The sequence below is a fragment of the Mastigoproctus giganteus genome, chromosome 11 (genome assembly GCF_048544385.1).
Source record: "Mastigoproctus giganteus isolate SK-2022 chromosome 11, ASM4854438v1, whole genome shotgun sequence".
NCBI classification, from domain to species: Eukaryota; Metazoa; Arthropoda; class Arachnida; order Uropygi; family Thelyphonidae; genus Mastigoproctus; species Mastigoproctus giganteus.
The window spans coordinates 40,533,404-40,547,199 of NC_143585.1; the positions used below are offsets into that span (position 1 = coordinate 40,533,404).

The window sequence follows — 13,796 nt, forward strand, 5'->3', positions numbered from 1 at the left end:
CCATTTACTGTCCATTCAAACTCACAGAACCAACTTTTCATCTTCCTCGTTTATTCATTTAACTGCAGTTTTCTGGAACAACCTTCCTTCATATGTCTTTCCTGAAAATTACAGTCTACAGAAGTTCAAGTGTAATGTCAACAAATATCTTCTTTCGTCTTCTCAACCTCCAACCCAAGCACGGTACTAAGTACTATAGGTTCTAATACCTCTCGTGTTTGGGGTTTTCATAAAAAAATATATATATATATAGATACTCCCCGACTTACGATTCTCCAACTTACGGCCATTCGTAGTTATGACAGTAGCATATATTACATTTAAAAAAAAAAATTTGAAATTAAAAAAAAAATTTTTAATTACAAAAAAAAATAGAATTTGGGTCCTATGAATAAGTTGCACTTGCTGGTAACAATGTATGACAATTACGGCATCCCCCGCAAAGTTTGGCATCATGAAGCCTAGCTACTCTCAGTCTCTCTCTCTCTCTCTGTTCTTTAAAGCTAGTGAATGTGATATTATTTCTATGTGATTCTCAATCTTTTCGTTATCTCAGGAACCAAACTACCCTTCAATTAATATGGCTAGCAAACGCTAAATTGATTCACCATCTCCTATCAAGAAGAAGAGAAAGACAATAAGCTTAGAGATGAAGCTGAAAGATTGCATCACCTTACTTTCTGGAGGAAATGTAGCAGGATATAAGCTGAAACCATTGATGATTTTCATGCTGAAAATCCAAGGGCTTTAAAAATATCAATAAACACACCCTGACTCTGCCAGTGTTTTATTGGCATAACAAAAAGGCGTGGATGACCATACCATTATTTGAAAATTGGTATGTAAATTGTTTCATCAAAGAAGTCAAGAATTACTGTCATGAAAAAGACATCCCATTTAAAATTTTGTTAACATAATGCACCCAGACATCCAGAGCACCTAGATGACATTCACCCTGATGTTACAGTAGTGTACCTTCCATCAAACACTACATCAATTATCGAGCCATTAGATCAAAGAATTATTGCTGCATTTAAAGCTTATTACCTTTGAAAGACGTTTTCTCAGGCTATTACTGCTACTCAAAAAAATTTGGAAGGGTTACAACATTGGGCATTGCACAATGAACATAGATGCAGCATGGAATGAGGTTACTAAGAAATGCATGAGTGGCATATGGAAGAATCTCATGGAAATTCATGTCCCTAAGTTTGATAAGGATAACACTATTACTGAGATTAGTAATGAAGTTGAATTTTTAGTTGTAGAACTTGGAGAGCAGCTGGAATTGGAAGTGGATGCAAATGATGTGTGGCAGTTTATCAAAAACATAGAAGAAGAATTAACTAATGATGAGCTGCTTGAGCTGGAACTACAAAACATTAGAGAAGAAGAGAAAGAGAAAATGTAGAAGAAACACCAGAGCCTGAAAAGAAAGTTTTTAGCAAAAAAATGACAGAGTCATTTGCCATAATTAATAAGGGAATGCAGATACTGGAAGAAATGGATCCAAATGTTTGAAAGGTATTCAAATGTGTACAAAACTATTCAAGATGCCCTTGAATAGTTTTACAGGGAGACCTACAATGAAAAGAAGACTTCCACTGTTGCTTCACCATCACCTGCTGAAAAGTCTAGAACCTCTTCCTCACTCAATGAATAATTTTAAGGTTTTTAATTGTGAAATTTTGACTTCCCTTTTCTTATTAAATTTATTATTATTATTTTCTTATTAACCTTGGGAACCATACCCCTATATTACCATTCTTATTTATATTCAACTTACGGCCATTTCGACTTATGATGGAAGTACCAGAACGGAATTCATCGTAAGTCAGGGAGGTATCTGTACATATATATATATATTTTTATATATATATATAAAAAAAAAATTTTCTGACAGTCAGTATTTTTTTCCCCACATTACAGGCACATTAAAAAGTTTTCTGATAAACAATTTTTTTTTTTCCACATTACAGGCATATAAATTCTTTCCTTTTTCCTACTCTTGAATATGCAAAAAAGTTGATGTACCTGGCCAGCCTTGCCCAGGATAATTTTATTGTTCTACAGTCTGAATTACATAGCAAGACATTATGCAGAATTATTTGTAAGTCACATTAGAAAACTGGCAGCCCATAGATATTCAGAGATAGTTAGTTAGTTAGTTATTTGGTTTTTAGGAGCATTAGCAACTAAGGCCATATTTCTCCGGAGATATGCGGTGGTCATTCCCTGACCTTTCCACATCCTCCGTATTTGGTGGTGACGGGCTCGAACCCCAGTATAATCAAGAAGCGTGTGCTACGCACTGCTACTCCTTCCCACCTGGCTACGGAGGCACCTATATTCAGAGATCTCATGAATTGCTGCCTAAAGAAAAAAAAAAGTCATATAATGAAAATCACCTGTATTTAATAATGCAAAACATACGAATAAAAGTATCTGAAGAACATGAAACATATAATGGTTTAACTGCATCACTGTGAAAAAGCACTTCTTCATAATTATGTTTGTTTTTTAATGTAACTTAGAAAAAATTCTGTGATGAATGTTTCAGAGATACATTAACAATATTTTAATACATATTAAAGGTGACATGGGGAATGGATCAACTTATCAATCTGAAACATGGTACAAAGGGCATTAACAATATATTAGCCTGATGTACCTATTCAAAAGTCTATAAGAGTAATGATTTATGAAATGGATCAAAGTTTCCATTTCATTTATAGCAATGTCTCTGTTGGGAGAAATGGGAGGCTGTCTGTGGAATCAAATTTGGAACTAAAACTTCTGCAGGGTTCTATGTAGCATATTCTGCTGCAATATGAATTATCCTTGAGTGCTGCCTCAACATCTGAAACACACTTTCATTTACTATGCTGTACTAAAGATGTTGACAAAGACATCACCACATGTTCAATAGTTATGAGTAATAGAATTATCAAATAAAGTCCCCAGGGGTTAAAAACTCTTATAATGTACTCAAGGTCCTTTGTGACAGTACAGTGGGTTTGCCACTTTCCCATCAATCAGGATCTGATCAAATCCTGCTGAAGAATGAAGGAATGCTCGAAGGAAAACAAACTTATACTGAATTTGGCAAAAAAAAAAAAAAAAACCTCATATTATTCCAATCATCAAAAAATGTCTATCCAATTCCTCCTTGAATTCTGCCAATACTTCTCTCCTTAGTCACTCCTGTAGGCAACTTATTCTAACATTCCATAATGTTGATCGAAGATAAGTTTCTTAAGATCTGATCTACTGATCCTCCCTAAGAATTTATAGTTTTACTCACTGGTTCTTGCCTCACCCTCAAATGAGGATATTCTTCCATCATTCATTTTGCTAATCACTCTCAGGACCTTACAGACTCCAATCAAATCCCCCCCCCCTCCACATTAAATGCCTAGTAGCTAAGCTCTCAGACCACATCTTCTAAGCCATGTCTCACACAGATATTTTTTAATGCTCTTTATCAAACTAGTCACTCTTTTTTGCACCTTTTGAAATGCCCAATCTCAAGTATGGAAGTAACTACCTCCCATGAATTATTCCAGTTATATCATCTTACAACATGCAAATCCACCCCTAAAAACACTTGTACAGAAATGCAGCCTGGTAAACCATATAAACTAGTGTACTGTGACTAAAGTATGTTGCCATATGACTGGAATCATGGGTGGTATTTCTACAACTATACTTCTTAAGGGAGGAGAAGAATGGATCAAGATGAAATCAGTTACGAGTCTATAAGAGTGTTCTAATAAACTTAATTTACATATTTTGAGTTTGGAACAGGGCTGTAGGATTGACATTTAAATTTAAATTTAGTTTGTTACATTTTCTTACTTAACCAATAGACGGTGGTGGCCATGGCATTCTTTACAATGAACTTAGTTCTTCTGCTATTTTCTTTCTGTGTTCAGATAATATAGGGACATCTGCTGACATTTGGCTGGATAGGGTCAATAAATAAAAGAGAATCCTCTTTAGAGTTCACAAGTTCTGATGTCCCCACAAAAAGGGAAGTGGTGCTTGCAAGTTCCTTGTTTCTCTTTAATTTGTTTTATTTACTTATTATAAAGTGGCAGACATGCTTAGGCAGGTATGGGGGTGTGTTTCCTTAGGCATAGTTGTGTGCTAAGGGTGACAACTGCTTTGTCTTTTTCTTATTTTTATAATTTTATTTCATTTTGAATATTAGGTAACTTGGAACAAGTTAACTCTGCAGGCAGTAGAGGCTGAAAACTTGAAGAAATTCAAAGGTCAACTGGACAGCTATCTAAGTGAGGAGGGAAGCTCATAATTTGTCTATATTCTTATCAACTTTAACCTTCTTAATATTTTTATAGTTATTATTTTTTATTTGTTTATTTTTGGCTGGTGCAGCAAAAGTCTGTGGTTTCCTTGCACTATATGACCAATACTAATATTCAGGTAGCAAAATCGCACCGTGCAAAGTATAACCCTAATTGTAGAATTAATTTTATGCATTTATTTCATGGTAATTAGTGTTTCTTTTTCATGATAAACTGAAACTTACTACCTACAAATCAATTTAAAGAAAATTCACTTACTTTGTATATCTTTAAGTCACAATAATTAACAAAATTCAATTTTTTGGTTATGAGGTGCTCAATTGGCCTCAGTTTCTGTTTACATAAACCAAGTTTATCCACCAAAGGAATAAAACTCTAAAAATAAAAAGAATTTAGGTATATTATAGAATATGCAGAACATTAAATACAAGAATACAGCAATAATAACACATCAATATGACTATATTTGAATAAGAAATTAAATTTTTCATCTATTTTTGTACCAGACCACCATCCCTTGTCCAGTTAAGCTCAGACAACAAATAGGGGAATTTTCTAGATACTGGATCCTAAACCTAATAATAGTAATAATATAGGCATCCCTGACTTACATCAGAGATATGTTTTTGGAAGGCATAACACAAATGATTTTCAGAATTTAATTTTCCACAGCCATAATATTTCAAACTGAAGTTACATTTCCAATGATATTCAGAAGAAAAAAGCTTATAAATTCTGAATTACAAACTAATTGATAGCATGTGCACATTAGCAAAATTAATTACAGCATAGCATAAGATAATATAATATAATAATGACCAAGACATAATAATGCAAAAATTAAACTGTATATACATGTAGTTCTCTACTTTATGAGTTAATTCGTTCTAGTGCATGCTCATAAAGCGAAAACTCGTAAAGCAGGAATTTATTTCCATAACGTTAAAAATAGGGGTTACATTCTCAACAATGAAATTAGTTAGCTGATTGGTTTATGTCTAAACAATGATTGATTTATCGAAAGAAATGAAAACGTAGCCTGTAAAATCAAGCAAATTACAATAATACAGAAATTATTTATGACTTACAAATGTTAAAGAATGTTTATTCTTCTTCATCATCGACTAAATGCACACTCATTGATCATTCATTATTGGACTGGCACTTGTTGGTTTGTTGCACAAGGAGTCGCCTTCTTCAGAAATGCTTCAAGAGCCGTTTGTTTCCAAGATAATCTTCTCTTTTAATTATAAATTTCACGATTGCATGCATAAGCATTTTTTAACAGAATGCACAAATTGCAACTAATATGATTTGTGTGGAGTAAGACGTTTACGAAGCTTAAAAAAAAAAAGGAATGAAGAGAAGATTCTGAAAATTTATTCAAGTTTTTTATACCATTGAATATTTCAGTAAAGGGGAAACACATTTCACCATAATAACATAAAAAACAACACAATTCCAGCTATTGATATTTTTACAAATGCAATAAGATCGAGTTTACTACCCATTTATAATTGCTTGCAGTAACAGAAAAGCCCAATAAACCGGAAAGTGCAAATTGTTTTTATTGTTTTATGGTCGTGACTTCCAGAAATGTGCTTTAGAAAAATGTCACAAAGGCGTTCAAAATTGGTTCTAATAGCAGAACATATGAACATATAGAAAGTTTAGTGCATTTTAATGATTAGAATTGGTAACTAATACAATTTACAAACCACGCTCACAACCTTTTATATGGCCTTAAGGTCATGCTCGTGACCTTAAAAATGACATTTTAGAGAGTAAATAGCTTAGTTATACAGCGAAAATTTCAACTTCCGAGGTCTTGAAACGAATTACCAAGAAATAATGTGTTATTGAGTTCACATTACGATATTTTCACAATACAATGGTGTCTCTGGAACTGATTAATATCGAAAAGCAGGGTACACTGTATTCTATAGCTATGCATGTGGTTTGGAATGCGATGTTTATGAATGTTTAACATTCATTTTTTTGCAATTAATGTTCTTATTTTCGATTTTGTGTATACTTGGGGGGGGGAAACTCGTAAACCCGGGAAATCGTAAAGCAAAAACTGCCTGTAATTTGGACAACCAAAATAATGAAGGACATCGGGCCCATCACTATCGTAAGTCCAGCACATTAGAAATCAGGAAAGCATTGTATTAAAAGAGACACAAATGGAAATGTGTAATGCATTCACTTCTATGGTGATATAATTTATCACCAGAAATTAATCCATTACACAAGACAGAAAAAAAACAGTCTACAATAAAATTATCAAAAGAGCCCAAACCCACACTCAATCCAACCACCTTACATGAAGAGTATGCAGTGAAGTTCACTTCACATGATGCAAAAAAGTAAGCTTATATAGCATCAATCAAAAAAAAAAAAAAAAAAAAAAAGAAAAAAGAAACCTTTCCGTTTCACTCATCCATTCATGCCAAAAGTTTGTCTAGTTCAGCCTTGAATTTATTTAAGCTGTCAACTTCCACAACAGATGGAAGTTTGTTCCAGCAATCAACTACCTGCTGGCTAAAGGCAGGCAAACTTCCACACATCTATTCTACAAGTGTCTTCCTCAATTTGAATCTATGTCCCCTCAGGTTCTTAATCTGAGCGAGCGGAAGTATGCCATCAGCATTGAGCCTGCTCAAACCATTCAAGGCCTTGTAAACCTCAATCAGATCACCTCACAGGTGCCTAGTCTCCAGATGCTTCAACTTACAGAATTTAAGCTTCTCCTGGTAAGAGCCTTTGTTCCTCTTGTTGCCCTTCTCTGTACTCGTTGCAACTCTACATCTTTTCTAAAATGAGGCCTCCAGACCTGTATGCAGTATTCAAGGTGTGGCCTGACCACTACCTTATACAAAGGTATAATCACCTCCTCGTCCCTGCTAGCAAAATTCCTATATATCATTGACAAGACTCCATGACCTGCTCTGGCAGCCTGTCTGCACTGCTCAGTGAACTTCATATCTGACTGCACAATTACCTCCAGGTCTTTTTCACTCTCCACTTCCCTGAGTGCAGTATCACACAGTTGGTACATTTTTCTTGGGTTATTGCTACCCATATGCAGTACTTTGCATTTGTCAATATTACAACTTCAGTTTAGATCCAGTTGCTGTAGCATACTGTCTTTACTGTCATTAACAACTCTGCCAACCTTTGTATCATCTGCAAAACTTGGACAAAAAAGGTTTTTCCTGATAGAAGAATTGATATACCTTTATCGATATCATTGATAAATACAGAAAATAGCAATATTTGTAAAAGAATGAGAGAAGTTTACCTCAATATGATACATAGAACACTTCTGCACAGAAGTGTTCTATGTATCATATTGAGGTAAACTTCTCTTATTCTTTTACAAATATTGATATCAACGTAGAACGTATTGAGCATTATAGCTCTGGTTCATACTAGAAAATAGCAATGGGCCTAACATGGACCCAGGGACACTACTAATAACATTAGTCCACAAAGAGTAGTGTCCATTGATTACCACTCTCTATTTTTTTCCACTTTCTATCATTATATCATTCTAGACTAAAAAATGATAGGCAATATTTATGAGCACATCCTCAGAATTTAATAAGAAATTAAATATAATAATAAAGAATACCTACAAGGAACTAAAACCATGATCCTGAACACCTGTATATAGAGTTCAGTGGCCAATAACAATAATAGCCAAACATAACAACAATCACCCCATGTACCTGGTACCAATACCCATCATGGAGATAAAGAAAAATCTATAAGGAGAAGAAAGTGATGATAACAACAATCATGATGATCACTGCATTAGTTTTTTTCAATCATTATTACCTATCCACTGAAATGTGAAAATTGTTTCCACAGAAAAAAAAAAAAAAAAAAAAGCATAATAACACAAAGTGAATTTTAAGTTCCCACCAGAGTGGTTAAAACAAAAAGTAAAATTAATAATAATGACAAATACAATAATTAAACTAGGAACCACTTAATATTCTTTAGCCGAAACAAAATTAAATTCAGGTAAGGTTTTACATAAAAGCTATAAGACAAAGCAAAAAAGATTTATATTGAATAAGCAAATTACTAATAACAATAATAAATAATACAATAATGATGCAATATTAATAATGATATTAGGAACTACAGAATTAATTTGATTAGTTCCTAATAATACAATTGAGAGCTAAATTTTCTTTAAACAATACTAAATAAAATTTTGAGTAATTTACTTGAACACACATAAGATGATATCACACGTGAAATGGATGGGAAAAGGGAGATAAACTAAACAGATATTTAAAACAAAAATGAATGGTAACAGACTCAGAGGCAGATCATTAGACAGTAGATTGATAGTTTCTACTAAGCAATCATTAGAAGAAAGAAGCTGTACTCTGAATAATGCTAAAGAACTGGTAAGAAATTGAATAACATGGAATGAAATAGTAAATGGAAGGCTGATAGTCTGTTTGTTTGTTTGTTTGTTATTTGGTTTTTAGGAGCATTAGCAACTAAAGCCATATTGCTCCGTGATATGCGGTGGTCATTCCCTGACCTTTCCGCATCCTCCGTATTTGGTGGTGACAGGCTCGAACCTCGGTCTAATCAAGAAGCGTGTGCTACACACTGCTGCTGCTCCTTCCCACCTGGCTACGGCTGATAGTCTAGAAAATGATTTGTACTAGAAAGACAGATCAAGGGTGAACTATGCCCACTGGGGGGGGGATAATATATTTTAATGATAATGACAATGAATAATCAAAAAACTTAAAATTATTTAGTCTAACAAATCATCTATCCTCAACAAAATGCAAGTTCATAAGACAACCCATTTTGACTTAACATCTTCAAAAGTCTCCTTTCTTGGGCAGTTGTTCACAGAAATCACATTTTCCACAGGCCTGACAGACAAAGTAGATATTTTCCATACAGTTTTTGCAAAGTTTTTCCTGTTCTTTTTCCTTCCTTCAGGTGTCGTCACCGCAGTTAATTATTCAGCTGTCCACACTGTTACTTTTTGGAGCCAATGTCCAACAGCTACGTGTGAAATCCGGACAGGGTGCTCTTTAGTATTTTTATAAATTAGTGATTAATGCTTCAGTTTAATATTTATTTATTATTGTTATTAATTTTAAGGTACAGATCAGGCTAAACAGTGAACAGTAACCAACTTCTAATGTACCTGACAAAATTTAACATCTCTCTGGTTCTCATTCTGTTGGGTGGACTAATATGGGGAGCAAAAAAAATTATAATTTTTACTCCAAATACATTAAGAACAAAATGGAGTCCCCCACCAAATACAGTAATTTTAGTTCCTGTTTATAGTGATTAAATAAATCTGTTTCAATAGACTACCATTTGATTTTTGTGAAAACTCTGTACTTCAAAATTTAACGTTACTATTAGTAGTGGCAAATGATGCGTGAAAACAAGCTTATAACAACATTATAACATCAGCAAAAAAAATCCCCAACAATTTGTCTAGTTCTTTGAATTTTTTTAAGCTATCCACTTCCACAAGAACACATGGGAGCAAACTTCCACACATCTATTCTGCACCCATATTTCCTCAATTTGAATTTATGCCCCTTCATGTGTGTAGTCTGAGCAAGAGAAAGAATGCTATTAGCACTGAGCTTGCTCAATCTGTTCAGAGTCCTTAAACACCTCAATCAAATCACCTCACAGGTGCCTAGCTTCCAGATGCTGCAATTTGCAGAACATAAGCCTTTCTTGGTAAGAGGACTCATTTGTTACCCTCACCAATCTTATTGCCCTTTTCTATACCTGTTCCAGGACCTCAACATCCTTCCTAAACTGAGGACTCCAGACCTGCATGCAGTACTCAAGAAGTGGGCTGACCTAATGCGATTATCCCATTGTATTACCTTATACAATGGGATAATCACCTCCTTAACATCACTAGCAAAATTTCTGTATATCATTGACAAAACCCCATGAGCTGTCCTGGCAGCCTGACTGCACTGCACTGCTCACAGAACTTCCTATATGACTACACAATTACCCCCCAGGTAGTTTTCATTTTCCACTACCCTGAGTGTGGTATCACAGTTGGTACAGTACTCTGGGAATACTGCTACCATATAACTAATGCTAATGCTAATATGTGGTACTTTGCATTAAACTATTGTTTAAATATTATTTACAGATCCTAACTTCATTATAAGGAACTAATCAAATTAGTTATTATTATTGCTTTAGTTAAATATTTATGTATTACTGTTATTATTTAATTCACTTATTTAAAAAAAATTGAAAGTAAAAAAAAGAAGGTACAAAACCTTTTTTTTTTTTTTTTAAGTTTAATAACTTTTTAGTTTTCTTCTTTTTTTTTTTTTTTCCAAGTTTGATAACTTTTTTTTCACATTTAATAACTTTGCTTTTTTTTTTTAGGCACGTTAGCATGTATGTGTAAAACACCTATTGTCTTCACCATGTCCCATGACCATCTGTCTGTGTGTAATAACTACTAGTGGATTTTCATGAAATTTCACATTTAGTTCTTTCAGAAAAATTTGTTAAACCATCCCACATGTCATTAAAATTGGACCAATGGAAATCTGGCAATTATTATATCTTTTTTTGCATTATTGATTGTCGAAACAGGCTTCCATCTGTTGTTGTGGAAGTGGATGGGTTGAATAAATTCAAGAGAGAACTAGACAGATTCTTGGAAAGTATGGATTGGTTGATGCTATATAAGCATGCTTTCTTGTATCATTTGCCGTTACTACTACTAGATCACATAGGCTATCCACATGCCAAACATCATAGTTGAAGCACTGTACATTATGTTCATTGTCATGCACTAATTGGAGGAATGAATATGGTGAGGATGAACAAAAACAAAATTTCCTCAGTTTGCACAAAAGAGTCACTGAATTTGGGGGGAGGGGGTGTTATAAATCGTGAATTACTATTTTCTAGTGTGCCCAAAATGTAATGCACTACATTCATTAACTTGCTAATAACTTTCTTTTTTTTAGAGCAGAAAAAAGTTCTTAAGATTACTTTTCTCTAATTCTTATTTCAGTTCTATTTTTCCCTGATAAAATAACTTTAACCATTAGTTCTAATAAATTAATGTTTGACTTGTAACTTTTGTTTCCAAACTTTCCTTAAAATTTATTTTGATACTTGAATTCATTTGGTTAACATAAATTAGATATATGATTGGTGCACCTTAGTGTAAAGCTTTACCTCAAAATAATTTATTCCTAGCTTTTATTATTGCAGTAGTAAATATTAATATTGTGATTTATTTATTTACACTTTCAACTACTATCATTATTATTGTTGTTATTATTTTTCTTATTCAATTCTAATAATGTTAAACTTCTTTATAACTATTACTTTTTATTTAATTTTAATTTCAATTTACTTGGCCTTCACAATTTTATTATTATTACTGAACTGATAAATTTGTAGCTAGTCTGATTCATTTGACTTTCCTCAGTACAAGTTGATTTTCTATAATAACTGCTTGTGATTTTTCTTATTTACAGAAAATTTGTATATTTCATAGCACATTTTTTACTTTTAAGTTTTGCATAAAAGGTACATTCCAAACTCTTATGTTATATAGTTCTGATTTTAGCTCCCCTGTGTCTAACAGAGCAATTTCCATTACAACTTTAAAAACATACTTTGTTTACCCTGTTCATATTGAATTCTTGATGTTTGTGTCTCAGGTCAAGTTGTAATGTAACTCCAATTATTGTAATAATATAAAGGAAAGTTTCATTTGTGAATAATATCTCAGTATAATTATGTCAGGAAAATATAGCATCCAAATGCTAAAAGTAAAGTAAGCAAATTTGATGAATTTGAAAGGGATACCAGAGACAGGGAGTTACAAAGACATAAGTAGTGCAGAATTGGAATTTGGGTGTACAATGTGTACAGAAAGGATAGACAGAATAGGAAGGGAGGAGGGGATATGCTGTTAATTAAGAAAAACATAAAATCAAAGGAAGTACATCAAGTTGACATAGATAGACAGTGCAATGAGTCGGTTTGGTGTGACTTAAGCACTGAGAAAGCAAAAATGAGAATAGCAGTGTATTATAGGCCTAATGACTAATGAGTACAATGAACAATTGTACAGAGAAATAGAATAATAGTAATTGAGGAATGTGATGCAAGAAAGCAAGCATATGAGCCTATGCAGCATCAGCCAAAAAAAAAAAAAAAGCAATTTCACATAATCATTAACTCTAAAAGTTTGTCCAGTTCCTCACTGAATTTATTTAAGCTGCAACGTCCACAATGACAGATGGAACTTTGTTCCAGCAATTAACCATCCACTGGCTAAAGACAAATTTCTGCACATCTATTCTACAACTGTTTTTCCTCAATTTGAATTTATATCCCTTCAGGTTTGTAATCTGAGCAAGCAGAAAAATCCCATCAGAATTCAGCATGTTCAACCCACCTCAATCAGATTACTTTGCAGGGGTCTAGTATCCAGATGCTGCAAAATTTGCAGAACTTAAGCCTTTCTTGGTAAGAGGACCCCTTTGTTCCCCCCTCACCAATCTCATTACCTCTCTTTGTATGTGCTCAAGCAACTCTACATCCTTCCTAAAATGAGGCATCCAGACTTGAATGCAGTACTCAAGGTGTGGCCTAACCATAGCCTCATACAAAGGGATAATCTCCTCCTTTTCCCTACTAGCAAAATTCCTGTATATCATTGACAAAACCCCATGATATGCTCTGGCAGCCTGTCTGCATTGCTCAGAAAACTTGATATCTGACTGCACAATCACTCCCAGGTCTTTTTTATTTTCTACCAGTTTTCTACCTAAGTGTAGTACCACCAGTTAGTACATTCCTCTGGGGTTGCTTCTACCGATATGCAGTACTTTGCATTCCTCAATGTTAAACTTCAGTTGCCACTTCTCAGTCTATCTGCCCAAATTTTCTAGATCCTGTTGAAACAGCACTCTGCCATTACTGTCATTAACAACCCTGCCAACCTGCAAACTGTCATCCACAAACTTCGACACTAAGCCTAATATACTTTCATCAACATCATTGATAAATATACAAAACAACAATGGCCCCAATACTGAACCCTGTGGGACTCCACTAATAACATTAGTCCACATAGAGCAGCATCCATTGATTACCAATCTCTGTCTTCTCCCACTCAACCACCCTTTTATCCATTGTAGCAACTTACTCTTAATACCATACTGCTCCAATTTGAACAGTAATCTTCCAAGCACAACAGTGTCAAAAGCTTTCCTGAAATCCAAGTATATGATATCAAAATTATTTTTTGATAATTCTGAACCACATCATAGTATCCAATGAAAATTTGTCAGACAAGACTTTCCCCTCAACAAACCCATGCTGTGTCTGAATTATTGCTGCAATCTTGTCTAGATGATTCTGTAATGCATCTTTACCCAGTGACTCCATTAT

The 13,796-nt window shown here is 33.9% G+C and overlaps 1 protein-coding gene across 2 annotated transcripts in view; it reads right to left on the reverse strand.

The window, feature by feature from the left end:
• LOC150077938 (uncharacterized) overlaps window positions 1-13,796 on the reverse strand; it is a 635,130-nt gene that overhangs the window by 532,178 nt on the left and 89,156 nt on the right. For both annotated transcript variants that reach the window (XM_090384667.1, XM_090384666.1), the window contains exon 3: window positions 4,587-4,703. In XM_090384667.1, the coding sequence (XP_090240793.1) occupies window positions 4,587-4,703 (117 nt within the window). The remainder of the gene's footprint in view (window positions 1-4,586; window positions 4,704-13,796) is intronic.